We start from the raw sequence: 26,436 nt of genomic DNA, 5'->3' as shown, positions 1-26,436 counted from the left end.
TGGGACAGTTGAACCGTGTTTTCCAGAAACGTTCGGGATGAGAAGGGAACTCGTGCGAACCCGTACCAGAGATTTTTGGAATAGGTCATAATACAATGATGTGCACACTTGGACAGCGATCACGGGAAAGACCAATGATACGGTGGGCATTAATTATAATTGACGGGTGAGTGGGTCACCAACGCAACGAGCGCTGGCAGAAGACAGGGAAATGGAAAGAGAACCTGCACCGCTGCCAGTCCACTGGCAGGATGATGGGCACAAGACGAGCCCATTGTTGACACAGATGCTAAATTGCTCGTTGTATCTTTAAAGCCAGCTTTGGCAGTGCCCTGGCTCACCACGTAACTAAACTATTTTTACTTCACCAGGTAAGGCCCACTGAGCTATATAGCTCAAGGAACCTGGCCACAAATTAAAGCTCAAGGAAGTGACTCACCAAGTGGAAATTTATAGCCGCCAAATAATCTAAACGCACATTGATTCTGTGGAGGGAAAAATCGGAGAACCCAGAGAAAAATCTACGCGACCACAGTACAAGGACATGCAAACTCCAAATATACAACAGGCGTCAGGGTCGGGATTAAACCCACGACCTCCTGCATACCAGGCGAGGTAGTTAACATCTCGCCACCGCGGTGCCCACATGGCCACCACGACCGTGCGCACAGAGGCTGGTCCTCGGAATGATGGACAAACATCACATTCGTGTCCGCGGTAGTAGTAGTAAAATGATGATGGTGATCATTTTCAGGCCTTTGTCAATTCACTGCTAGATGAAGGTCGTGGGAGTTGTTTGACCACACTTCACCGTACTGGTTAGTGCGGATTGGTGAAAGGGGAGGGGTGTGCCAAGGAGCGGTTTAGCGATCGCTCACCACTTGTTACGCGTGCCGGGGAATTCTAATTTGGGTCTCCTTGCTCTACCCACGGTGTCATAAAAAATAATAATTCAGCTATTTGTCCGCACGTGTCTCCAGTGAGCATTCGTGGTCAATCTGTTGGCCCCTCAAGAGTTTTTGTTTGCTGGGGTCACGTCCTCTCTAAAACAAAGCTGCATTTTTGTTTATTTGCCGATTTTAAGTACCATGATAAAGGTTTTTTGGGGGGTTAGATTGCGTGAATATGAATGTGTCGTTAAACCCGCCACCACCCGACGCAGCCAATTAGTAAGGTTTGTCACGTAAACAAAACGTGCCAATTAAGTTATTACTTTAGAATAGCCGGTGTGTTGGGAGAGGAAGCTTCATCAGGCGATAGCAGGAATTGTGAAGAAGTCCTCCTGTTTCGGTCTTAACGACACATTAATATATACGCGATCTAACCCAAAAATAAAACCCTTTATAACGGATAATATTGGTCGCGAAAGCCTACTGCTACTTCGTGTTAAACTGATTTAGAGTACATTGCTTATCCATGTATTCCCGTGTGTGTCCGTTGAGTCGTGAACAGAAAAACATCGGTAGAGAACAAGTGAGCAGTCGTAGTACGATTGTCGCCCTGGTGGGTTATATTTTCTTATTCTGTGTGCGCAAGAGAGTGTGTGAGCAACCTCCCCCCGCCCATGCTCTTACTTTTGCTACGCTCGTTTACCCCGTGGGAATGCCTCGCCCGGGTCTCGTGTACTCTCTTTCAAGGAGGGTGCTAGAGGAGGGGGAGGGGTTGGCGATGATTGCTGTGTGCTTTAATCCCAGTCTTTAGAAGGAAACAAAAAAAATATCAATCATAGAGTCACTTCTATCACCTCGTGTCTTCGTAAGTTCTGGTCTCCGCTGGGCCCCTCTTTAGAGTCGCTGCGTGCGTAGCCTCTGCTGATGCTCCGCTTCCTCGTGTCCCCCACCCCACGGCAGGCCATCGAGCAGCACTGCAAGGTGTCGGGAGGCTACTCGGGGGTCAAGGACGTGTACTCGGGGTCGCCCATGCACGACGACGTCCAGCAGAGCTTCTTCCTGGCCGAGACCCTCAAGTGAGTTGCGAGCGCGGCCACTGGCGCCTGCCTGCGGTGGCGAGATGTTAACCCTTTCCCGGTCCGATGACGTAAGGAGGTAGTGTACGTCATCGGTTTTTCTTCAGATTCCGTTACGATGATGTACGTGCGTGTGTACGTCATCGGAACGGAACTGAAAGAAAAACTTTAATAAAATAACTTTATCAATGCCGCGGCTATCGAGTTCAGTGGGCCTTACCTGGTAAAAAATTAAGTTTAGATGAGTACGATCTGATATGTGGGTGCTCGCACCTCTTCCACGACGTCTGGTCAGCGTGATCAATGTGGATCCCAAACACCCGCTGCAGAGCTTCCTCTGGTGGAAAGGCACCTTCCACCTGCGGGGGGTGTGTGCGGGCAGTTGCAGGGCTGCGCCTTTGTACGTGTGTATGCACGATGAATTTCTTTCACACCGTACGTAGCCAACCGCGCTAATCGGAGGCACGGTGGGGGGGGCAAGAAACTCGACACAAAAAGCAGTTCCAAAGGAATTAATTTTCAGTATACATTTTGTCGCTTCCTAATATCGGAAGGAAGGGCGTTCCAGACGGCCGCAGAAGCGCATCTGCAAGCGCGCGATGCGAGTGACCGTCTTTGTTCGATTAAATAGTTAATCACAGTCTCCACTGGTACAGACACACCGCTGACTTTGCCGCCAGGGGTGGCACCGCTATGTGACGTCGGCGGGTTGGTGGGGGGCAGCGTCGTAGCGTGGTTGGAATGGGCCCTGGTGTGGGGGGTGAAAGCCACCCCCCACAACCGCCCCCGTCCAATTTAACCCCTCTAGATAGCCCCAGCATCCCAGCCCCTTCAGCCTGTTGCAGGCCCCGCTTCGATCGCCGTCGCCCGCGCGGTCCCGGTGACGGTGGCGTCGTGTTCGGCAGGTACCTCTACCTGCTGTTCTCCGAGGATGACCTGCTGCCGCTGGATCACTGGGTGCTGAACACCGAGGCTCACCCGCTCCCCGTGCTGCACCCCCCCAACGCCACGGCGGGCGCCACTGCCCCGCACCGCGCCGCAGCGCCCGTGCTGTGAGCGCCGTGCCGTGAACCGCCGCTACCCCCCCCCCACCTTCGACCCGTGCGGCGGCCAGCTCTCCGAGGATTGGACAGGAACACGAGGGCCTGGTTCTCGCCGGCCTGGGCCTCCCAACCCTATCCCCCCCCCACCACCGACCCCTCCCACCCCCCCCCCCCACCACCACCACGACGAGTCGACGCGACTCCCCAAGCGACGAGGAGAGAGCGAGAGACAATGAGAGGAACGCGCCGGACCGCGACGTCGTGTGGATTTAAACGGCGGGCCAAGCGGCACGCAAAGCGAATTACGATGTTTTGTGTTTCCTTCCCCCCCCCCCTCTTTAGAGTTTGCGTTAGATTTTGGGGATGGTGGTGGTGGGCTTGGGGGGGGGGTGGTGATGGTTATTTCCTGTCTCATGTCTGTCCGGCGATTGTGGGTTAACGAGAAGGGTGGGGGGCGGGGGGCACGTTTTTCGTGGCGTTTACTGCAGCGGGCAGTGCGTGCCGCTGCTGCCTGCCATCGTACACACACACACAGGCAGATTGACCTCCATGCCACATACACACACACACCCCTTTCGTTTTTCTCTCCCCGTGTACAGTTTATTAGGGATTATGGTATTAATGCACTCAACATTGCACACACACGGACCGTAGAGGTCTTAATCTTTCAAAGGATAAATAACCTCTTTGTCAGTTATTAATGAAATTAAAATGTAGAGTGACATTGTCGAAAACATTGGAAGTTCGTTAAGCTCTGTGTACAGTACTTGAGCGGAGTATTACAGTGTAGTGGTGTACTTAACGCTTGAGTATATTAAGCATTTTGGATTCGTGTGGAATGGACTGGTTGTGTGTCTGTGTGTGCGTGGTGAGGCCTGCGCACATGTCTGCAGGTTCAAATGCCTCAATATTGGCATCAAGCAAAACCCACGTTGAAAATATATCGAAGTCAACTTTGTCCTTGATATTTTTTTGTTGATGATGATGATTATTATCATTGATGATGAGCGGGACCAGCACGAGAACCTCACTTGTGATTCTAAACACCCGTCCACTTACCTCCCGTAATGAAACGGTGACACGGCGGGAGACACGTTCACAACCACGGCCCCTTGGAATTTCTGCTACTTCCGTGCAAAAAATCGACGGGCCAAAAACAAACGGCGAGTAATTCACTTAAACGTCTGTGGCCTGGTTATTACGGTGACTTTTTTGTTTGCCTGGCCTCTCGCCCGCGAGCGAGTGAGCGAGCGCCGTGCTCGGCTCGCACGCCGAAATCCACACCAGGATGGAACGTCGTCATCGTCGTCGTCGTCAGGAAGTCAAGCCAACAGCGCGGCCACTGCGCAACGCGTTTCCCTTAGTAACGGGACATCGTTGAGATTTTTTTTTTTTACACCGTTACTGTAAAAGACTAAATGTCGATGCCCGTCATACCGGTTGCAAAGTGTCAAACGTATCGGGACGTTACTTCTTTATACTTTTCTTCTGCTCCGCGTTGACGACATTCCTCGCGAAGAAAAATAAATCCCCGTCGAAATCAAAAACGGCATGGGAACAAATGCCGGGCGTTCGTGATCCCTCGCAGCGGCATAATAATCCAAGGACACGATTAAAAAAACGTCGCTTCGTTTTTTTTCCTTTTCCTCCTTTTCGTTCTTAACCTCAGTGGAGGGGTGTGGTGGGGACTTTGGGCCAACGCTCAGACAAGCGGGACATGTCGTGGGAGAAGAGTTGTGACTTACCTTGCCGTTCAGCCCCGGCTTGCTCCAGCCCGGCTAATCGTTGCCTGCCAAGCGATACGAGAAAGGGTCGAACGGTTGCTGCTTTGTAAACGTGAAAACGTGCCTCTCTTAACCTGGCGTATCGTCAAGCGGAGGGAGGTGGGGGGGGGCGTGGACCCTCTGTATTGTTGCAATGCGGTGCAACGCTCGCGGTTGTGTGCTCTACGGCAGAATAGGGCGTCGTCGTAAGTTGAAGGCTTGTGTGTGCGGAAATTGACGACGTTTGGCGGGGAACGGGGTGAGCGTACAAAGCGAAACCCTTGTGCCGGTGCAGTGGCCCACATTCGGTTCGGTTTCAGCAGCAGCAGCAGCAGCTGCCCAGCGGAGCCAAAACGGCAGGCAAGGAGCTTGCAGATCGCACAACCCTCTCCGTGTAAGAAGATTTTTTTAGTTTTACTACTACTACATTACACACACGATAACTTCACATTCTCTTATGGTGCCAGCCGCTCAAGCCCCGGATATTGACGGCGTCAATCTCCTCATTTCCCTTTTATCGCTGCGTACACGTGCAAGACAATGTGAACTTTAATAACGTCGATTGCAAGAGATTGGACTCTGGTTGACGGGTATCAGCCGTCGGTGTTCTTTCCAATCAAATGTTGTTTTAACGCGGACGCTGTTGCGGGATAAGAGACGCGTCTTGTCGTCGCCGCCGCCGCCGCCGCTGCTGCTCGTTAGTTTCGTGAGTTGGGAAGTCTTCCCGTTCAGCACGCAGTTGTTGGGAGGTCGTCGTTTTGCCTTTTTAGTCACGCGGTTGGTTCAAGCGCCAATCGCGTGGGTTTTGTTGTTTCTACTTGGCGGGCTCGAAGGCAGATTGAGGGGACTGTGTGCGTCTCAAGTTCTGTCTTTCATACGACACGTGTTGTGGCCTCTCCTCCCTTTCCCCGTCACCCCGCCAAGCTATTCTTGCTGTACACTGCGTTGTTTTCCCACGTGTGCGATAATCACCTTCGGGAGTCGCTGCTCCTGGTGGGTTCTGGCCTCGTGCCATGTTGTGCTCCTAAAACAAATTTGTTTTCTATTAAAAATCCCAGGAGAATGTTAAATCTCCGATATTTCCGTAATATTATTTGCAGATATTTTCGCTTCAAATAATGGGGGTGGGGGGGAATTTAAAACATATTTCTAATGTAATTGGGGCATTTTTACACAATCCGTACGTTACGTTCTAGCCTTTTCTCAACGTGGAATTCCATATTTTTACTTTTCGAAATGTGCGTTTAAAAAAAAAAAGAGTGAATTGCGTGTACACTTGAGCAATGGGAAAGGGCCTCGCGTTCTGCCAGCAAAAACACATTTCAAAACCCATTTGCTGTAGTTATTTGCCGCAAACAGCAGAGCCGCCACCGCCTCGTGTGATTGGGTGACGCCACAGGGTCCAAATCTGACCCCGGTGGTAAAGCCAGTCCCTCTATTCTCTAAATGCTTTCCGCCAAAGTGACAGCGTTGGTCCGGTGATGAGAATTGAGCTCCCAGCCTCTCGCTCAGCCGCGCCCGTTGCGTGTTCCCTGGCGCTGATGAGAATTGTTTCTGTGCAGGGGTTACCAACACCGATGTGTTGTCCCTAACGTGCACGGGATTTTTTTTTCTTTTTTTTTACCTCGTGGAGTGCAAAGACGGCTGGGATGGCGGACGGAGGGAGCGACATTTGGAAGGAACACCACTCCCGGTCCTCTGGCGCGTTACGCTGTGAAAATAAATAAATAAACATAACCCCGCGGTGCCACGTGCTGACCCCTTTCAATGATGGCGAGCCCAGATTTTGCGGAGCGTGTTTGATGGTCTGGGGGGGGGGGACAGTGTGGAATCACGTGACGCAACCGCGGGGGGTGTGGGGGGGGTCAGCTTACGCGCGTGCGCGTGCATTGGGACCGCTTGCGATTTTGATCCATTTACAGGAGCAAAAATGAAATATCAAATAAAAGACACGCTGCGATGAAACACGTCGCCCACGTTAAAGCATAATAATTAAGAAACATTACATGAACGCTCACGTCTTTTTTTTTATCACCACCAATTAATGAACTGTCCGCATCAAAGAGGGTTGGGGGGGGGTAGTGACGGCATTGCCTGACCGCTCAGCGCCCCGGGATGTCGTGCACGAGCGGAGCGATGACACTGGAGGTTGGGGGGGGGGGTCTTTTAATGATCAGCGCGAAATCCAATTTGGGGTGCAATGGGTGCTGCTTTTAAATCGGCACCATTTCGTTAGCGGGCGTGGGGTGGTGGTGGTGACTCCACGTGTTTTTTGCGGTAGTCTGTAGCACAAATGCTGTTTACTTTTCACTCTGTTGTGTTGTCATGCTGACCATCATCTCCCCCCCCCCAACCCACTCCCCAAGAAAGAATAACGGGATCGATGGAACGAATGACGGAGGGAAAAATCCTGACTGGGATTCGAACTTATAACCTGATCATCGGGAAACCTTTGTTGGTTTACAGCCTAAACTATCATGACCATCGTGTATAAATGTACGCAATGTACTGCAAGCACTGCATATTTAACAGATACGCAATGATTGTCCGTATGCTGTGGATAGTAGTGAATCTCGCGAGGCTACAGTGGTAATTGTGTGTCTGTATATGATGCGTGGTGGAGCCAGTTCTTGCAATATCAGTTCTCTCATTTTGTGCCCTTTAAAAAAAAAATAACAATCACCGACCCCTTTAATTTATCATATTGTTAGCTGGAGCTGTACAAGATGAACATTGCAATTTGTATAAACACGTTGGTGTCGGCGATTTCGTTAGCTTGTTTATTGATTATGTTTATGGTTTTTCTCAATGTAGGAAATTGTAGTCTCGATTATAATTAGTTTTTTTTTTGTTCTCTTTTGATGCTCGTAATTGTTTTTTTTCACCCCACTCGTGTCTTGGGGTGATTTACAAAGATGTGTTTCGTCTAAAAAAAAAACATGCTGTGTATGAGATTGTCTTTTTTTTGTAACGACACCGTCGTCCAAACAGTACAGGCCGTCGATGATGTTTATTTTGTTGTTTGTCGTCGTTTAACGTTTCATTGACCCCCCCGCCCTCCACTTCATTGCAGCAATGAAGTAAAATGAAGGGGGGTCGGTGGGAGCATTGACTTAGCAAAAAAAAACAACACAAAACGCCCTATGCCCCGGTTGTTTCATTGTGATTTTTGTTGTTTTACAAATCTGATCTTCGTTAAATCTTAACTTCGTTGTTTGACCCCCCCCCCCTCCCTCCCCCGCTTGTGAAATTCGTGGTGGGGTCTCTGTACAAGATTCCCAGATGGTCGGGGTGGGAGGGGCGGCGGCGAGGGGGGGGGGGGTTAGTGAATTAATTTCTATGTGCAACACGTGTGGTACGAAGTCGTGTTTTATGAAATTCAAATCCATTCGCTGCTGTTCCTCGCACAGGCTTATTTCTCATTTCCCGTGGACGTGACATTGAGTGGAGCCCCCGTTTTGTATTTTTTCCTGCGCGCTGTGTCATTTCGTTTCCAATGCTTTGAACGATTGGCTCCCGCCTTCCATATAAATATTCTCAATGCGCCCGTTGGGGCGGGGGTGGGAGGGAGATCGCTTAAGAAGGACGCGGCGGCAACTGCAGGCATCCGCGCGGATGGTTACACGCGGCGGCGGAAACCTGTGACCGTGAGCTCACCTGGTAGATCCACCAACTCTCAGTCCTTGCAGCCTCTCAACTCACCTCCCCCCTTGCCCACCCCCCCCCCAAAAAAAAAACCCCATTTCCCACAGCAGCCAATCTTCTCAATTCTCCGGTACAAATCGATCCTTCGATACGCACGCCATCAATTGACGTATGAATTTGGGTGAAACGCATCATTCGCGGGGCGCCGATTGATCGGCGCGCGTGGGTAAAGCTCGCCTCTGGGGAACACGAGGAAGGTGGAGTTTTGAGAACGGCTGTTGTGCGATTTTTTTTGCGTGAAATTCATTTCCCCGAGCCTGCAGCAGCCACCGCTGGGTTAGCCCAGATAGAGATTGCAAGCTTACAATGAGCACTTTTATTTTGTGTAAATTGCGTCAAACCAGGCATTAACGGTGAGCCGGCATACGCTCTTTTCAGTTTGAAACCTGCAATTAGATTTCTGGGCTCTGCTGCAAAATGCAAAAAGTGAACATGCTGGCTTGTAGCGTTGACAGGGCCTTCGTTCTTGGAATGCGGTCCCCTCCTCCTCCTCGTGTTCCTTACCACGCTTGTTGTGACCCAAGTCCTGGTAGTCCTCTACTTACGATGGAGATGCGTTACAACGACCCCCATCGTAAGTCAAAAATATCGTAAGTCGGACCATCGTAACTGGGGGACTGTCTGCACTGTAGTTTCAATTTCAAGGATGTCAAAGCGTGTGCACACCTGACCTGGGTAAAAATACCTCCGCGGACAGCATCGTTACCCCACAACAGGACTCATCCCACACCTCTGGCTGCCTTCATAGCAGGCTCTCGGCCAATCTCGATGCGTTTTGCGGTTTGTACCGCGTGATGTTCGGCATGACGTCAGACGTTTCGTACCACGTTTTGAGAGCTTGTTAAGGAGCTGGATTGAGCAGCGTCATTATCGGGCATTGGTGGTGGCTGCTGTTGGTGTCTTTTTTTCTTCCCTGGGGTTTGAAACCGATTGCCATATCAAGTAGCGCGCGGTACGGACCCGAAAACACATCGGGACAGCTGGTTACAGGCACAACTGCGAAAACCCTACGCCCTACCGAGTGCTACTTCAGCCATCGTGTCCACAACGTGTCACCGGCTCTCGGCACACTCGGCATCCCGGACACGCCGTCGGTGGTCTAAACTTGGAAGTAAATGAGGTGCCCTATCGGAACACATCTCACTTCAAAGAGGGGCCCGGCCCGGCCGTGGTGCTGCCGTGTGGACGCGAAAGCCGCGGCGAGTCTTCGGTGGGAATAATTGGCCACGCAGACCAAATTCCCTGCGCACGTGTTTGATCATGTTTGATGAACAATGTATTTGTGCCCCCCCCCCCAACCTCCCCTCCTCCCACCTCCTCCAGTATCGCACGGAAGATGACCGAGGGCGCCTTGCCCCGCTCGGCATTATTGTGGCGGAGGAGGGGGGGGAGTTGGTTAACCACCGCGGGCCCGTCCATGCGTAATGCCGCAACATTTGCATTCGAGATGGCGTGGGTGGGTGGGGGGGGTATAAATGCTTGTCGGACGGCTGTGCGAGGCAGGGGAGCTCACCTAGGTAATCTCCAGGGGTTGTGCAAGTGAAGAAGGCTCGCTCGGGCAGGACGGCTTGACAAGAACCCATATTCTTAGGTTTTTTCGGTAAAGTCACGTAGGTAAAACATCAAAATTAATAAAATAAAAATCACGACGTTTCGGAGGCAACACAAGTCTCCGTCATCAGGTGGGACCGTCACAGCCAGATTAGCTGCAGCTCCGAAACGTCGTGATTTTTATTTTATTTTTATTAATTTTGATGTTTTACCTACGTGACTTTACCGAAAAAACCTAAGAATATGAATCCTTGCAGTCACGAAAGCTTCAAATCTAGAATTGACAAGAACCGTTCGCGTTCGAGCCCCCCCCCCCTTCAACGTCACGGCGGCGTGCATGCAGCATTCCCATTGAAAGCCCTTCTTTGAATGCGCATTGGGGACAGCGCGCACGGGGAGTGCACGTGGGTCTACGTGGCGACCACGTGCTCGTCCCCCGGGGGGGTTGGCGGCGGTTGTAGTGGTTGTGATAGTGGCAGTGGTGCCGGGTTGTCCCTAGGGGTCCCGTGGGCCATCGAGCTCTGCGTGACCTTTCCGCTCGGTCACGCGTGTCGCTCCGCTCTCTGTAGCTGTGAATTTTGCCTAACGGAGCGACACGCAAGACGAATGGAAACATGGGACACGAGTGGCTGTGCGTGTCTCTATATCTCCTGGTGTGTGTGTTCTTGTATGTGTGGTTCTATGTCTCTATCCAAGTTGTGTTTGGGTCTCATATATCTGTGTGTGGGTATGTTCCTCTGTCTCCTGGTGTGTGTGTGTGTCTCCTTATGTGTGCGCGTGTGTGTTTTGAAATGTCTATCTCCTGGTCTCTGTCTCATATCTGTGTGTGGACATTATCTCTCTCCTGGGATGCGCTTGTGTGTGTGTCTGTGCGGAGCGGTTTGCGCGGTGTGGCGCGCTGCGCTACGAACCCGGCGGCCCGAGTTCGCATCCCGCTCACGCAAAGATCAGTGACGATTATCTGAACCGGTCATGGGCCTTCCCTAGGTCGACTCGGCCTCAAATTAGTACCTAGTGTGTAAACATCGCCACTTGGGGGGGTGAGTGGGGACAAAAGGCGGCCGGGCGTGGTGCTGTGCCACCCACCCCCTCGTGTGCCGTGTCAGCCTTCATAGGTGCTCGCTCACAGCACTTGCCCCAACAGTATGTTAAGGCTATACGGGGGATCGTTGTCTTTGTTGTCTCTCAACACCGCAACTACCACCAATCCAACCCTATGTTAGCGCTATCACAGAGTCCATTTTGCCACGGTGCACTTTCTGTGTTGTTCGTGCCGTTAAGGAGCACGTCTTAGGAGAAGTTGAGAAAGAAAAAGAGGAAAAATCTTTTAACGAAATGTCACGCTATTGCGTCCAGCCCGGTGGAACCCCCCGCTATGAGATTAAGTATAAATAATATATATGGCAGCAGTAGTCGCGGCCTCATTTTATTTTAGCCACGTGTTCGTTTCGATACGCAGACAAAATTCCGATCGCCCGCCCGCCCGCCTCGACGTATTATTGGGCTTGCACTAAATTCCGTGGAACGAATGGTGGGGAGAGGTTTCGCTTGTCTTTGTCATTAATTTTAATTGCCGTGCGTTCTGCTTGAGTCATTCGCCATACTACGTCCGTGATATGTGATGTGTATGAGGGTTTGGAAGAAGAAAAACAACCTGATCACGTTTTGAAATAGTTTTTTTTTGTGACAAGGTATGTGTCATGTACATAACTGTATATCATGTGAATAATAAATTTCTTTGTATAAAGGGATTGCAGTTACCGGTGTAGATTTGGCACGTGTGTGTGTATTGCGCAATGTTTTTTCTCTTGATTACTTTTGTGTCCATTTCCGTAATATCATAAGTCCACGCGTGTCCTCAATATCCTCTTCCGTTGGACAGATGTTCCACGAACAAGCTCACGTCAACGGAAGCTAACCAAACATATCCTGACTTTTTTGTTATGGCCGGGACAGTCCCTGGTGATTTCGGAACGACTTGTCCCAGCCTCTCCAAATCATTTGTGAAAAATCAGGAATGTGTCGCTCGCTTTGAATTGTCCGACTTCTGCGTTCGACTCGCGGGCAATACTAATTTAAATTCTTGGTTCTTTCGGTAAAGTCACGTAAATGGACAACCAAAAATCTAAAATAAAAGCAAAAAACCCACGACGTTTCGATCGCAACACTCCGCCTGATGAAGACCGCTTGTGTTGCGATCAAAACGTCGTGGGTTTTTTGCTTTTATTTTTTTTTTACGTGACTTTACCGAAATAACTAAGAATAGTAATTCCTGCAGTCACGAAAGTTTGAAGTCAAAATTTTATAATAATTGAAATTCATGAATCGTTCTCAGGGCGCTATGCATTGAAAAAGTTAACCAAGTCGTGGGTGCAATTCTTTGTCGATGGGTACGTGTGGTCTATGGGCAGTTGGTGGGGCTAGCGGCCGAGTGAGTGGGTGGGGGCTAGCGGCCGAGTGGGCGGGGCTTGCGGCCGAGTGGGTGGGGCTAGCTGCTGGGTGGGCGGGGCTATCAGCCAAGTGGGCGGGGCTAGATGCTGAGTAGGATAAGGCTGTTGGAAGTGGGCGGGGCTGAACGCTCTTCGTGTCCCGGTGTGAACATCCCAGGAATTGGTCGGCATTAACTGAAACGCACTGAGTGGTATGCCTACGATAATCACCCAGGGATGTCCTTAACGCTCGTGACGTCACTCCACATCGACCAGCCCCCCCTCATTAATATTCATGAGTGGGTGACGTCCTCCAAATGGACACCCCCCCCGGCCCTCATTAATAATCATGAGCGCGTGACGTCGCTCAACATCGAACAGCCTACCTCATTAATAATCATGAGCAGGTGACGTCCTACAAATGGACACCCCACCCCCCCCCATTAGCTACTATAATGAGCCAAAAATGTCTGTGTGCAACGCTCGTGACGTCACACCACGTCGACCAGCCCCCCTCATTAATAATCATGAGCACGTGACATCCTCCAATTGGACACCCCCCCCCCCCTCATTAATAATCATCAGCAGGTGACGTCACTCCACATGGAGCACCCTCCCCCTCATTGACGTCACTCCACATCGAACAACCGCCCTCATTAATAATCATGACCGTGACTTTACCGTAAGAACCAAAGAGTATGAATCGCTGCAGTCACGAAAGCTTTAAGTCAAGATTTATTCATGAGCAGGTTACGTCCTCCATATGGACACCCCCCCCCCTCCATTAATAATAATTAGCGGGTGACGTCACTCCACATGGGGGGCTGAGGCGCCTCCTCCCCCCTCCTCAACATCAACTGATAACCCTCGCTACAAAGGAACAGAGGTGGGACGAAGTCATTGTTATGCAAGTCCAAGTCGAGTCGCAAGTCATCAAATTCATGACTCGAGTCTGACTCGAGTCCAAGTCACATGACTCGAGTCCACATCTCAGAGGTGGGACAAAGTCATTGTTATGCAAGTCGAGTCGCAAGTCATCAAATTCATGACTCGAGTCTGACTCGAGTCCAAGTCACATGACTCGAGTCCACATCTCAGAGGTGGGACGAAGTCATTGTTATGCAAGTCCAAGTCGAGTCGCAAGTCATCAAATTCATGACTCGAGTCTGACTCGAGTCCAAGTCACATGACTCGAGTCCACATCTCATAGGTGGGACAAAGTCATTGTTATGCAAGTCCAAGTCGAGTCGCAAGTCATCAAATTCATGACTCGAGTCTGACTCGAGTCCAAGTCACATGACTCGAGTCCACATCTCAGAGGTGGGACGAAGTCATTGTTATGCAAGTCCAAGTCGAGTCGCAAGTCATCAAATTCATGACTCGAGTCTGACTCGAGTCCAAGTCACATGACTCGAGTCCACATCTCAGAGGTGGGACGAAGTCATTGTTATGCAAGTCCAAGTCGAGTCGCAAGTCATCAAATTCATGACTCGAGTCTGACTCGAGTCCAAGTCACATGACTCGAGTCCACATCTCAGAGGTGGGACGAAGTCATTGTTATGCAAGTCCAAGTCGAGTCGCAAGTCATCAAATTCATGACTCGAGTCTGACTCGAGTCCAAGTCACATGACTCGAGTCCACACCTCTGCAAAGGAAGAACCCTCACGTCACGTGATCTCCGTTGGATGTGGACACGGGCTTCCTGCACGACACTGCGAGCCAGAGCCAAGGGGCCGTCCATAAATGACGTGACGCGATTTTGGATGATTTTTTACCCCCCCCCCCTCATCACGCGGCGTCACAAAACAGTCAGACCCCCCCTCAAATATGACGTCACAAAGCTCTGCCCCCCCCCCCCAAAACCATATTTCCATTTTGAAAATAAAACATGCTTCAAATCGCTTTAAACTATTGTCATTGTAGTGCGTTTTTAATGTGGCGCTGCACTCTGATGTTGTAGGAGAAAACATGTATTAAAAAGTATTTTTAATTAAGCAGAACGTGTTATCTATATTTATTTAAAGTTGCACATTTTGATGTGACGTCACATTTCTCAACCCCCGCCCCTCGTCACACATCGTCACAAATGTCTGACCCCCCCCCCCCTAGGTGCGTGACGTCATTCATGGACGGCCCCCAAAGGGCGAGTCACGAGACCAGGTTTCGCGTTAGAACGCACCACGTGGCCTGCGCGTTGGGACGCACCACGTGGCCACGCTCCGCGGTTGACGCGCGCGACTGCGCCGCGTCGAATGGGTCGTTGGTGACCTCTGTTGGCGCTCCACGTGACGTGTGCTGCTCGTCTGAAACATCCACTGCTTGAACGAATGCCTTGGGGGCCGTCCATAAATGACGTCACGCACCTGGGGGGAAGGGGGGTCAGACATTTGTGACGATGTGTGACGAGGGAGGGGGGGTTTGAGAAATGTGACGTCACATCATTAAAATGCGCAACTTTTAATAATTATAGCCAACACGTTCTACTTTATTAAATATACTTTTTAATAAATGTTTTCTCCTACAACATCAGAGTGCAACGCCACATTAAAAACGCACTACAATGACAATAGTTTAAAGCGATTTGAAGCATGTTTTTTTGGGAGGGGGGGGGCAGAGCTTTGTGACGATATTCGAGGGGGGGTCTGACTTTTTGTGATGCCGTGTGACGAGGGGGGGGGGGTCAAAAATCGTCCAAAATCGCGTGACGTCATTTATGGACGGCCCCTTGGGCCCCCGCTCTGTTGCGGTCGTGGGCCGTTATTTGACCAGAATTTATTGACCGCGCTGGCGGGCGTGAATTGACAGGAAGATGGGAATGTATAAGTATGGTAACAACTGGCGCTTCACATTCAGACAGAGTGGTGGACTGCTGTTCTGGGAATTACTCTGTTTTCATTTCACCAGGCGAGACCGACTGAGCTGTACAACTCTTTTTCAGAAGCGACCTGGCCACAAATGATAGCTCAACAAAGTGGTCTATCACGTTCAAATTCATAGCAGCCAAATACTCTGAGCGCACGTTTCTAAATGCGGAGGGGAAAAAAACAGGACCCAGAGAAAAATCCACGGGGAGAAAATGCAAACTCCAAATATACAGCAGGCGTCGGGGTCGTATGTGCGTGGCATCTATCTCACCTTGCTTTGTCCGTAACCTGTTTATATGGTGATCGGAATATTTGGTGGAATAACGTAGTACTAAATTTCGATTTAAAGCTTTCGTGACTGCAGGGATTCATCTCCTTGGTTCTGTCGGTAAATTCACGTAGAATTGAAATAATGAAATAATAAAAATTCAACATAATAAAATAAAATGATATTATATTATAATAAAACATAATAAAATAAAATTATATTATGTTATTTTATTATGTTTTATTTTTATTATTTCAATTCTACGTGACTTTACCGAAAGAACCAAGAAAACGTAGCACTAGTGATAGGCATCCCTCGAACTCTCAAATAATTCAAGGCGGCCGTTTGCCTTGCCGGTCCCCATAAGGCATGGTGCTCGCGAACAGCACTTGTCCCGACAGACTGTATGGCTATATGGGGTGTCTTTGTGTGTGTGTGTGTGGGCGAGTGAATGCGTGGGTGAGTGAGTGGGTGAGTGAATGGGTGGGTGAGTGAATGCGTGGATGAGTGAATAAGTGGGTCAGTGCATGAGTGAGTGGGCGAGTGAATGCGTGGGTGAGTGAATGAGTGGGTGAGTTAATGGGTGGGTGAGTGAATGCGTGGATGAGTGAGTAAGTGGGTCAGTGCGTGAGTGAATAAGTGGGTCAGTGCGTGGGTGAGTAAATGAGTGGACGAGTAAATGCGTGGATGAGTGAATAAGTGGGTCAGTGCGTGGGTGAGTGAATGAGTGGGTGCGTGAATGTGTGGGTGAGTGAATGCGTGGTTGAGTGAATAAGTGGGTCAGTACGTGGGTGAGTGAATGCGTGGGTGAGTGAATAAGTGGGTCAGTGCGTGGTGAGTGAATGAGTGGGCGAGTGAATGCGTGGGCGAGTGAATGAGTGGGCGAGTGAATGAGTGGGCGAGTGAATGAGTGAATGAGTGGGCGAGTGAATGAGTGGACGAGTGAATGAGTGGGCGAGTGAATGAGTGGGCGAGCGAATGAGTGGGCGAGCGAATGCGTGGGCGAATGAATGAGTGGGCGAGTGAATGAGTGGGCGAGTGAATGCGTGAGCGAGCTAATGCGTGGGCCGAGTGAATGAGTGGGCGAGTGAATGCGTGGTCGAATGTATGAGTGGGCGAGTGAATGAGTGGGCGAGTGAATTCGTGGGCGAGTGAATGCGTGGGCGAGTGAATGAGTGGGCGAGTGAATGAGTGAATGAGTGGGTGAGTGAATGAGTGGGCGAGTGAATGAGTGGGCGAGTGAATGAGTGAATGAGTGGGCGGGTGAATGAGTGAATGAGTGGGCGAGTGAATGAGTGAGCGAGCTAATGCGTGGGCGAGCGAATGAGTGGGCGAGTGAATGCGTGGGCGAATGAATGAGTGGGCGAGTGAATGAGTGGGCGAGTGAATGCGTGAGCGAGCTAATGCGTGGGCGAGTGAATGAGTGGGCGAGTGAATGAGTGGGCGAGTGAATGAGTGGGCGAGTGAATGCGTGGGCGAGTGAATGTGTGGGTGAGTGAATGCGTGGGTGAGTGAATGAGTGAATGAGTGCGTGAATGAATGAGTGGGCGAGTGAATGCGTGGTCGAGTGAATGAGTGGGCGAGTGAATGAGTGGGCGAGTGAATGAGTGAATGAGTGGGTCAGTGAATGAGTGGGTGAGTTAATGCGTGGGCGAGTGAATGAGTGGGCGAGTGAATGAGTGGGCGAGTGAATGAGTGGGCGAGTGAATGAGTGAATGAGTGGGCGAGTGAATGAGTGAATGAGTGGGTGAGTGAATGCGTGGGTGAGTGAATGCGTGGGCGAGTGAATGCGTGGGTGAGTGAATGAGTGGGCGAGTGAATGAGTGAATGAGTGCGCGAGTGAATGAGTGAATGAGTGGGCGAGTGAATGCGTGGGTGAGTGAATGAGTGAATGAGTGGGTGAGTGAATGCGTGAGTGCGTGGATGGCTTGTTCGAGCAGCCGCACGTCCCTCCGCCCGTTGACCTTTGACCTGCCGACTTCCGTTCCGAAACAAATTTTAACCAGTGCGAGTCACCTCCCCCTCTCTCGCTCTCTGCGATCTATCCAGGTCGAGCGACTCGCCGTCGATGTGCATTTTGACGTGACCGCAAATAACGATCGTTCTTCCCCCGCGTAATGGGTGAGAGTGGTGTCAGCCACGGAGCCGAGACTCACAACACGCGTGGTGGCACAGACACACACCAGCACACATTTAAAGCTGTTGAAGAGAGAATCGTGTAAGCATTTACACTATGAGACCTCCTTTACCAGTGGCAAAATATAGTAGTAGGTTTTTACCCTTTAAACTGGTACAAAACTTACCCCGAGCTCTCAATACTTTGATAGTGCACTGTTTTTGAGTTGTACGCCTTTTGGCGTCATCTGGTCCAACACCAATGGAGACTAGGCTCTAAGGAAAGCTGTCTCGGGTGTGGACCAATCAACTTCAAGGACAGTGCATATCATTACCATTATCAGAGTTGTTTCTTTTTGTTTGCATTTTGACTGCTTGTGTTGCGGTTATTGCAAACATGATGCCTTGTATAAAGGTGTCAGTTTTGTATCAGTTGAAAGGGTCAAAACCTACTACTAGAGAATCGTGTGTTTAGCACGTAGGCTTTCACAAGTGACGACGTCACATCGATCCCTCCATTTAAGAACGAAACGGGGAGGATTTCTCCACAAAATCTGGCAGTCGCCTGATGATGCTGGTTGTAATTAATGGCGAAACGTCGTACAACTCGGATTGTGAATGTTGTGGATTTACTCTCCAACACACCGGAGTGCTGAATTAGTAACGAATTGGCACGTTCTGTTTACGGGTTGTGGCGGGTTTAACGACGCATTTATGTTTACGTGAGCTGTCCCCAAAACAACTGTATTATGGAGATAATCGTGTTTGTTGTTGTTGTTTGTGTGTTTCACGGCAAATGTAATTCCACCGACGTCGAGAACAACATGATACACATTCAAAGTGATACACATTCAAAGTGATACACACACACACCTACACACACACACACCTACACACATACACCTACACACCTACCCACACAACAACAACCGCCATTCGCCACTAAGTGGCGGTGACGTCACCACGACGCTTGTGCCAGGCCATGTGCACCTTGAGGCCACATGAAGTGTCGAACGCCCGCTGGCAGGAGGTCACAGGGCAGACCCAGTTACTTTAGCCACCCGGCGCTCCGCCCTCCGTTGTTGCTGGAGGGCGACTGCCTCCAACTGCCCAGTAGCGTCCTTCACGAGCCTCCTCCACAGAGGCCGATCTTGACACCGCTGGTACCAGTCATCGGCAAGTCCACTCAGCTCCACGTCCTCCTGTACCACATCACTCCATCTCCTTTCTAGCCCGTGCCGTGCCCGTCTAGCCCCCTCGTTCCAGCCACCCACACACACACACCTACACACACACACCTACACACATACACCTACACACCCACACACACACACCTACACACACACACACACCTACACACACACACACCTACACACCCACACACACACACCTACACACACACACCTACACACACACATCGTTGTCAATCCACTGCTTGGTGAGGGTACCTCTCCACCGGGCCCGGTTGCAGCTTCAGAACTAGAATCAGAATCTGTATTTATACCGGAGGAATCCGATGAGCTATTAAGCTCTTTCACAGGTGTCCAGGAGGTCGCGGGTCATTACGTTAGCATGATTGCGTGGGTGTGGAGGCCATTGTAGCTGTAATGTGGGGGTCAGTACAGCTGTTATGTGGAGGCCAGTTTCGCCGTGAAGTGGTCAACAGTAACAGGGATGTGCCGCCTCGGATAGCAAACTTTGTTTGGTAGAGGTGGGGCGGGAGGGGCCACTTGATGATGATGCTGAGCGCACGATCAGTAAGTGTCACCATACTTCACCATGCTAGTCCGTGTGGACTGCTGGAGGCAGTGAGTGCAGGCGTAGGAGCACAGTCGAGCAGTGGATGTTGCAGCAGTGCCCCTCTACCGTCCGCCGCGTAGCCCTGCAAGCAGCCCGTAGCAGCTGTTTAGCAATGTGGTCGTCCCATCGTAATAGTGTCCAGGCTCAAACCGGCTTAGCTTCCTAGATCTGTTGAATTCCTGTACGTTGTATTGTTTGTCGTTGTAACTTTCTGACCCGCCCCTCCTGAACATCTGTGAAAAAGAGCTTCATAGCTCATCGGATTTCTTCAGGATGAATACAGATTTTGATTGTGATTCATTTTTTTGGCGAATTTATCATTGGATCTTCACGTTCATATCACGTATATATATAAATTGCATAGCCATTATTACGACTCATTGACGTGTGACATTAAGTCACCTGTGGGTGTCCCTGTTTTAATTAAAGCCTGGCACACTGTTATTTTTAATTCCACCAAAATACCATTAGCAACCCAGAGAGGGCACCTAAACGGAGTCCCGAGTGCACCCTGATGATGCCGTTGTTGTTGTTGTTGATCTGGTGGTGGTAGTTGTTGATGTTGTTGTTGTTGATCTGGGAGTTGTTGTTGTTCTCGAGCGCCACTTGCAGGCTGGACGCGGCGCCGTCATTCTGCGCAGCCAATTTCTGATGTTGGCTCTTGGAGAAAGAATGAAAAATCCGTTTGGCATTGTACGGAGGGTGACCGCAACGCATTGTAAGTACATTTATAAATGCACAATGTTCATACATTGTGAGCTCTATTAAACAGTCGTGTCTTGCATTTTTTACTGAACTGGTTCAATGTATAAGGGGCCGTCCATAAATGACGTCACGCACCTGGGGGGGGGGGTCAGACATTTGTGACGATGTGAGACGACAGGGAGGGGGGGGAGTGAGAAATGTGACGTCACATCAAAATGCGCAACTTTTAATAAATATAGACAACACGTTCTACTTGATTAAATAGACTTTTTAATAAATGATTTCTCCTACAACATCAGAGTGCAGCACCACATTAAATACGCACTACAATGACAATAGTTTAAGGCGATTTGAAGCATGTTTTTTTTTGGGGGGGGCACAGCTTTGTGACGTCATATTTGAGGGGGGGTCTGACTTTTTGTGACGTCGTGTGACGAAGAGGGTGGGGGGTTGTCAAAAATCGTCCAAAATCGCGTGACGTCCTTTATGGACGGTCCCTAACCTATAACAGACTGTTGGGGGCAAGTCCTGTTAGCGAGCACCTATGAAGGCCGGCACGTGCACACGAGGAGGTGGGTGGCCAGCACCACGCCCGGCAGCCTTTGTCTCCCTAGCGGCGATGTTTACACACCGCACAAGGTACTCATTTGAGGCCGAGTCGACCTAGAGGAGGCCCATGACCGGTTTAAATAATCGTCACCGCTGTTGGCCGTGAGCGGGAATCGAACTCGGGTCGCCGGGTTTGTAGCGCCGCTCCCCCACACACACAGACACACACAGTGACACCACGCGTAATCCAACACTGTACAGTGACACACACACACAGTGACAGACGCACAACACCACGCGTAATCCAATGCCGCCTTGCGGAGTTTACCTGAAGGTTGCGAGCACCTGCCGTTGGCTGCAGGGGGGGGTAGTGGAGAGAGATGTGAGGGCAGCGTGAGGTTCATGTCGAGTGAGAAGCGAGGCGTTATCACGGAGAGCCTGGACATTTACTGCGGGCCCCATTGAATGCCCCCCCCCCTTCCCTACCGGGTCCCCCCCCCCACCCCCGATACAATAGAGGGACGCTACCGCTCGTAGTCTCCCCACGTGTGTGAGGCAGCCAGTCCACATCTCCTGCTCCACATCTATGGACCCAACGAGTATTGGAGGCTGGGAGATTCATCTCCCACCCCCTCCCCCCCACCTCCCCCCCCCACCTCCCCCCCACCTCCCCCCCACCTGACACCCCCCCCACCTCCCCCCCCACCTCCCCCCTCCCCCCCACCTGACACCCCCCCCACCTCCCCCCCCTACCTCCCCCCCCCGCATCCCCCCCCCCACCTCCCCCCCCCCTACCACCTCCCCCCCACCTCCCCCCCATCTCCCCCCACTTGTCACGTGGGCTGTGCCTTATCGAGGGCGTGCGGGCTCTTGATTTGTTGCAAGCAAACAAAGCAAAACAAGAGATGATAATTGTTTTTTTACCCTTTTATCTGGCAACAAAACTGACACCTTTTTTACGAGGAGTCATGATTGCATAGACCACAATACCTGCAGCCATAATGCAAACAAAACACATAACTCTGATTATGTATGCACTGTCCTTGAAGTTGATTGGTCCACACCCGAGACAGCTTTCTTTAGAGCCTAGTCTCACATGGTGTTGGACCAGATGACGCCAAAGGTGCCTTTTGTTGCAGGTATTGTGGTCTATGCAAACATGACTCCTTGTGAAAAAAAAGTGTCAGTTTTGTTGCCAGATAGAAGGGTAAAAAACCAATTATCACATTTTTTTACTGGCAAATGAGGTTCCAATGGTGTAAAGCAAAACAATTCAACAAAAACCCAAGATCAGTCGACAGCCCCCCCCACCCCATCCCTCCCTGCACGTGCGTGAGTAATTTGCGAGTCAAAGAGCCCAGGACACGTGAAGGAGGAGGATGAATGGATGAAGTCTCTAATTCATCCGAGGTGCGGATGGATCGCGACGAGCTCTTAACATCGCCGCCGCCGCCGCCGCGGCTACGGTGACTTTGCAGGTGCGCGCCAAGTGCGTGCGTGATTAATGGGCTAGGGGGAGCGGTGGCGCTGCGGTTAGCGCGCCGGGCGACGAACTCCGGGGAACCCGAGATCGATTCACGTTTCACGGCCAACACCGATGACGAGTATATGAACCGGTTCAGGGCACCTTCCCCCCCCCCCCCTAGGTCGACTCAAATGAGTAGCTGGTAGACTGTGCAAACACCGCCACTAAGGGGGCGTCCGTAAATGACGTCACGCGATTTTGGACGATTTTTGACCCTCCCACCCCCCCTTCGTCACACGACGTCACAAAAAGTCAGACGCCCCCCCCCCCCTCAAATATGACGTCACAAAGCTCTGCCCCCCCCCCCCCAAAAAAAAATAAAACATGCTTCAAATCGCTTTAAACTATTGTCATTGCAGTGCGTATTTAATGTGGGGCTGCACTCTGATGTTGTAGGAGAAAACATTTATTAAAAAGTGTATTTAATTAAGCAGAACGTGTTGTCTATATTTATTTGCACATTTTGATGTGACGTCACCTTTCTCACCCCCCCCCTACCCCGTCGTCACACATCGTCACAAATGTCTGACCGCCCCCCCCCCCCAGGTTCGTGACGTCATTTATGGACGGCCCCTAAGGGAGTCAAAGGCCGGCCGGGCGTGATGATGTTGGACACCCATCCCGTCATAGGTGCTGCTCGCTAGCAGCGCTTGCCCCAAGCAGTCTGTTCAGGTTATACTGAGGGGGGGAGGGGGTCTCTTTCTTCGTCTCTGGGGCTGGGAGTGAGTGGAGGGAGGGGGCCGAGACCCCACGAACCACGCATGGCGCCTACGGCTTGTGGAATCGTCGTGGTGATCGCAGTATCCTGTGGCTCCCCCGTTGCCACGGAGTGACAAACTCGCCCGATGTCGCCGTGCTGAAGGCAAGGCAGAGGTCGCAAACGGGTTTTGATTCCTTACCCGTATCCATACCCGGCCGCACCAGGGTCGCAAATGGGTACCCGTACCCGGCCGGATACGGGTAGCCGTTCCTTACCTGTACCCTACCCGAAATGAGTGACAAACGGTTACTCACCAGTGACTCACGGCCTACCCGTACCCGGCCACACCGGGGTCGCAAACGGGTAACCGTATCCGTACCCGGCCGGGTACGGGTAGCCGGGTATCGGGTAGGGTACGGGTATCGGGTACCCGGTTGCGACCTCTGAGGCAAGAGTTGGGTCGCACTCAAGTCGATGGATGCTTCAAGTTCATTTCATTTCAAGTTAATTTATTAGGTATAGCCCTGTGAGCCATTCGGCTCTTGAATCGGGTGCAACCGCAACAAACAATAAACAAAAACATGAACAAGAAAACATCTTAAAGTGACTATGTGCAAACAAAAAATCCAAGAAAAGACAGCAAAATATTGCAGAAAAAGCACCGTACACCAACACTGTGTGCAAAAATCCCGGTGGGATGCAAGTCAAACAACAACAACCACAAGACAACTTAGATTAAGGCCATCAGTCTAACTCCGTACTACAACAAACAAACATGGCCAAACCAAAAAACTTTCGAAAATCACCAAAATAAAGCCATAAAAGCAATGAAACAGTGGTCATAGGAACTGTGACCGAATTTTCACAATAAACGACGTAAACAACATGTACTACCAAACTCTGCAGCCATAGCTGGCTGCATGAGTCACTCCACAACATGCAACGACAACAACAAAAACAACGCCCGTTCGGCCGCGCGGAGCGCATTATCTGCAGCGCGCTATGAATAATGCATCCCTCTACTAACGAGATGGCCGTATAGCCTCGACTGCGCAAATAGCTCCGGCCCCACCCCCCCACACACACTTCAGCGTGTTGCACCGAGGCCCTTTGATCAGTAGCAGCTTGGTGAGGACGTCCAGAGTCTCGTGTTTGTAGCAGTGGCTGTAGATCACTCGACGCATCAATTACGAAACACAAGTGGCAGAAGAAAGAGCTGTACCCTGTTACGATGTTCACACACCAAATAGACGTATTGCGAGGCATCAATTCTGCATGAACCTGACGGACCTGTGGTAAAACATGCAAACACGTGCCTTGACTATGATGCATGCGTTGTGCTTGAAACAAAATGGCCGACACCAGAGGCAGCCTCTTTGATGGCTTTGTCTCACCGGTGTAAGATGGCAAAGAATGGCATCAATTCTAGATTTGAAGCTTTCGTGACTGCAAGGATTCATACTCTTAGGTTTTTTCGGTAAAGTCACCTGATGACGGAGACTTGTTTTGCCTCCGAAACGTCGTGATTTTTTTTATTTTATTTCCATTATTACTTTTTAACTTTTAATTTAATTTTTTACCTACGTGACTTTACCGACAAAACCTAAGAGAATGCCAACTATCAGAACGGTACAGGGAACATGCACCAGACAAAGTATTAAAAGCTCCGATTCAGCAGTGTTATCTACGGGACCATTTTTTTATACATCTTAACACCTCCTGCATTTTTGCCATAAAGGGTTAAGTAATTTTGTTTAGCATTTTAATACTGCGAAAAATGGGTCCCATAGCTTTTGTATGAAAAAAAAATACACAGTATATAATGATTCGTGTTCTGAGCGAAGTGGAGTGAGAAATGTCGATGTCTGCTTGTCGGTGAAAGCAGGTGGGATGATCGGAATGCACAGAAAGTTCGGCGAAAGTCGAGCCCAGCAAACAAAGAAACATTTTTGGCCGCTATATACCCAGACGTTACGTACCCAGACGTTATATACAAAGACGCTCTATACCCAGACGTTACGTACCCAGACGTTAGATACAAAGACGCTCTATACCCAGACGTTACGTACCCAGACGTTAGATACAAAGACGCTAGAAACCCAGACGGAATGAGTTGGGTTAGTTCTGTTTACACGCCACTCGAGAAGTAAAACACGCACTTCTCGAAAGTTGTTGTTGTTGAAGCATTTCTCATTCATAACAGACCGGCATCTTTCGTGATGACAGAATATGGGCCGATTAACAAAAAAACCGTGGCTTGAAAGCCATTTAATTTGTGTTTTCTTATAATAATAGGGGTTTTCTACTTTTTTCTGGCAACAAAACTGAAACCTTTTTACAAGGAATCATGTGGTGCATTAACCACAATACTTGTGGTCAAAATGCAAACAAAAAACACACTCTGATAATATATGCATTGTCCTTGAAACTGATTGGTCCACACCAGAGACGGCTTTCTTTTGAGGCTCGTCTCAATTGGTGCTAGACCAAAGGACGCCACAAGGCGTACAGCTCAAAGACAATGCACTATCAGAGTAATGAGGGCTCAGGGTTTTTTTGTTTAGCAAATGCGACGTTTTGGTTGGAGACGTGGTGTAGTAGCCGGGCACGTGCCACGTGACGAACCCGGCGACCCGAGTTCGATTCCAGGGCTCATGGCCACCAACGCCGGTGACGATTATCTGAACCAGTGCTGGGCCTCCCCTAGGTAGACTAAGCGTCAAATGAGTACCTGGTGCGATGTGTACACAACAAAAATGTCACCATTCGAGAGACAAAAGCGTCCGGGCGTGGTGCTGGCCACTCATCCACCAATGGGCTGTACCACGCAGCTTAGTAGGTGTTCACTAACAGCACTCGCCCCAACAGTTTGTTAAGGCTGGAACGTTTGGCCGACGTTGACCCAACGTTCTAATTGTACTGGGCAGGTGGCTCAACAGTAAAGGTAGGGGACCACGATTGAAGGTTGCGAGTTCAAATTCTGGTTGTGGGTGGGAGCGGACGTTTGACACGGCCCATCATCCCTCGTTTTGTAGGGGAGTGGGGTCCCACGGATAGACTCGCCCCTGCCATAGGAATGTGGAATGCCCCACGGCCCCATGGGATGCGAGCAGCATCCTGAATGCCCCTCTGTGCAGGAAACGTGAACGGATATTTCAACGCAAACCTCGATCGCAACGTTGAATATTTCGCAGAATCTACATCTCAAGCGCGTCTCTAGGCGCTGCACAAAACAGCGGGACACGAATGTGCATCGGAGGAGGGGAGGGAGAGGGGGGAAGGAGGAGGAGGGGAGGGGGGAGGATGGGGAGGGGGGAGGAGGGGGAAGGAGGGAGGAGGAGGGAGGAGGGGGAGGAGGGAGGAGGAAGAAGGAAATGCACGTATACTTTTTAAAACTTTTGTTCAAGATGAAGTCGATCATTGTTAGAGGAGGATAACTGTTGTTTTCATAAT

The 26,436-nt window shown here is 50.4% G+C and overlaps 1 protein-coding gene across 1 annotated transcript in view; it reads left to right on the top strand.

Moving 5' to 3' along the window:
• LOC144947897 (mannosyl-oligosaccharide 1,2-alpha-mannosidase IA-like) overlaps nt 1-6,611 on the top strand; it is an 86,510-nt gene extending 79,899 nt beyond the window's left edge. Inside the window, exons 11-12 of the mRNA XM_078877278.1 lie at nt 1,851-1,966; nt 2,872-6,611. Coding sequence (XP_078733404.1) covers nt 1,851-1,966; nt 2,872-3,022 — 267 coding nt within the window. The 3' untranslated portion in view covers nt 3,023-6,611. The remainder of the gene's footprint in view (nt 1-1,850; nt 1,967-2,871) is intronic.
• The last annotated feature ends 19,825 nt before the right edge of the window (nt 6,612-26,436 follow it).

This window comes from Lampetra fluviatilis, chromosome 47, assembly GCF_964198595.1.
Source record: "Lampetra fluviatilis chromosome 47, kcLamFluv1.1, whole genome shotgun sequence".
Taxonomy (NCBI): Eukaryota; Metazoa; Chordata; class Hyperoartia; order Petromyzontiformes; family Petromyzontidae; genus Lampetra; species Lampetra fluviatilis.
This window is presented reverse-complemented; position numbering and strand designations above follow the sequence as displayed.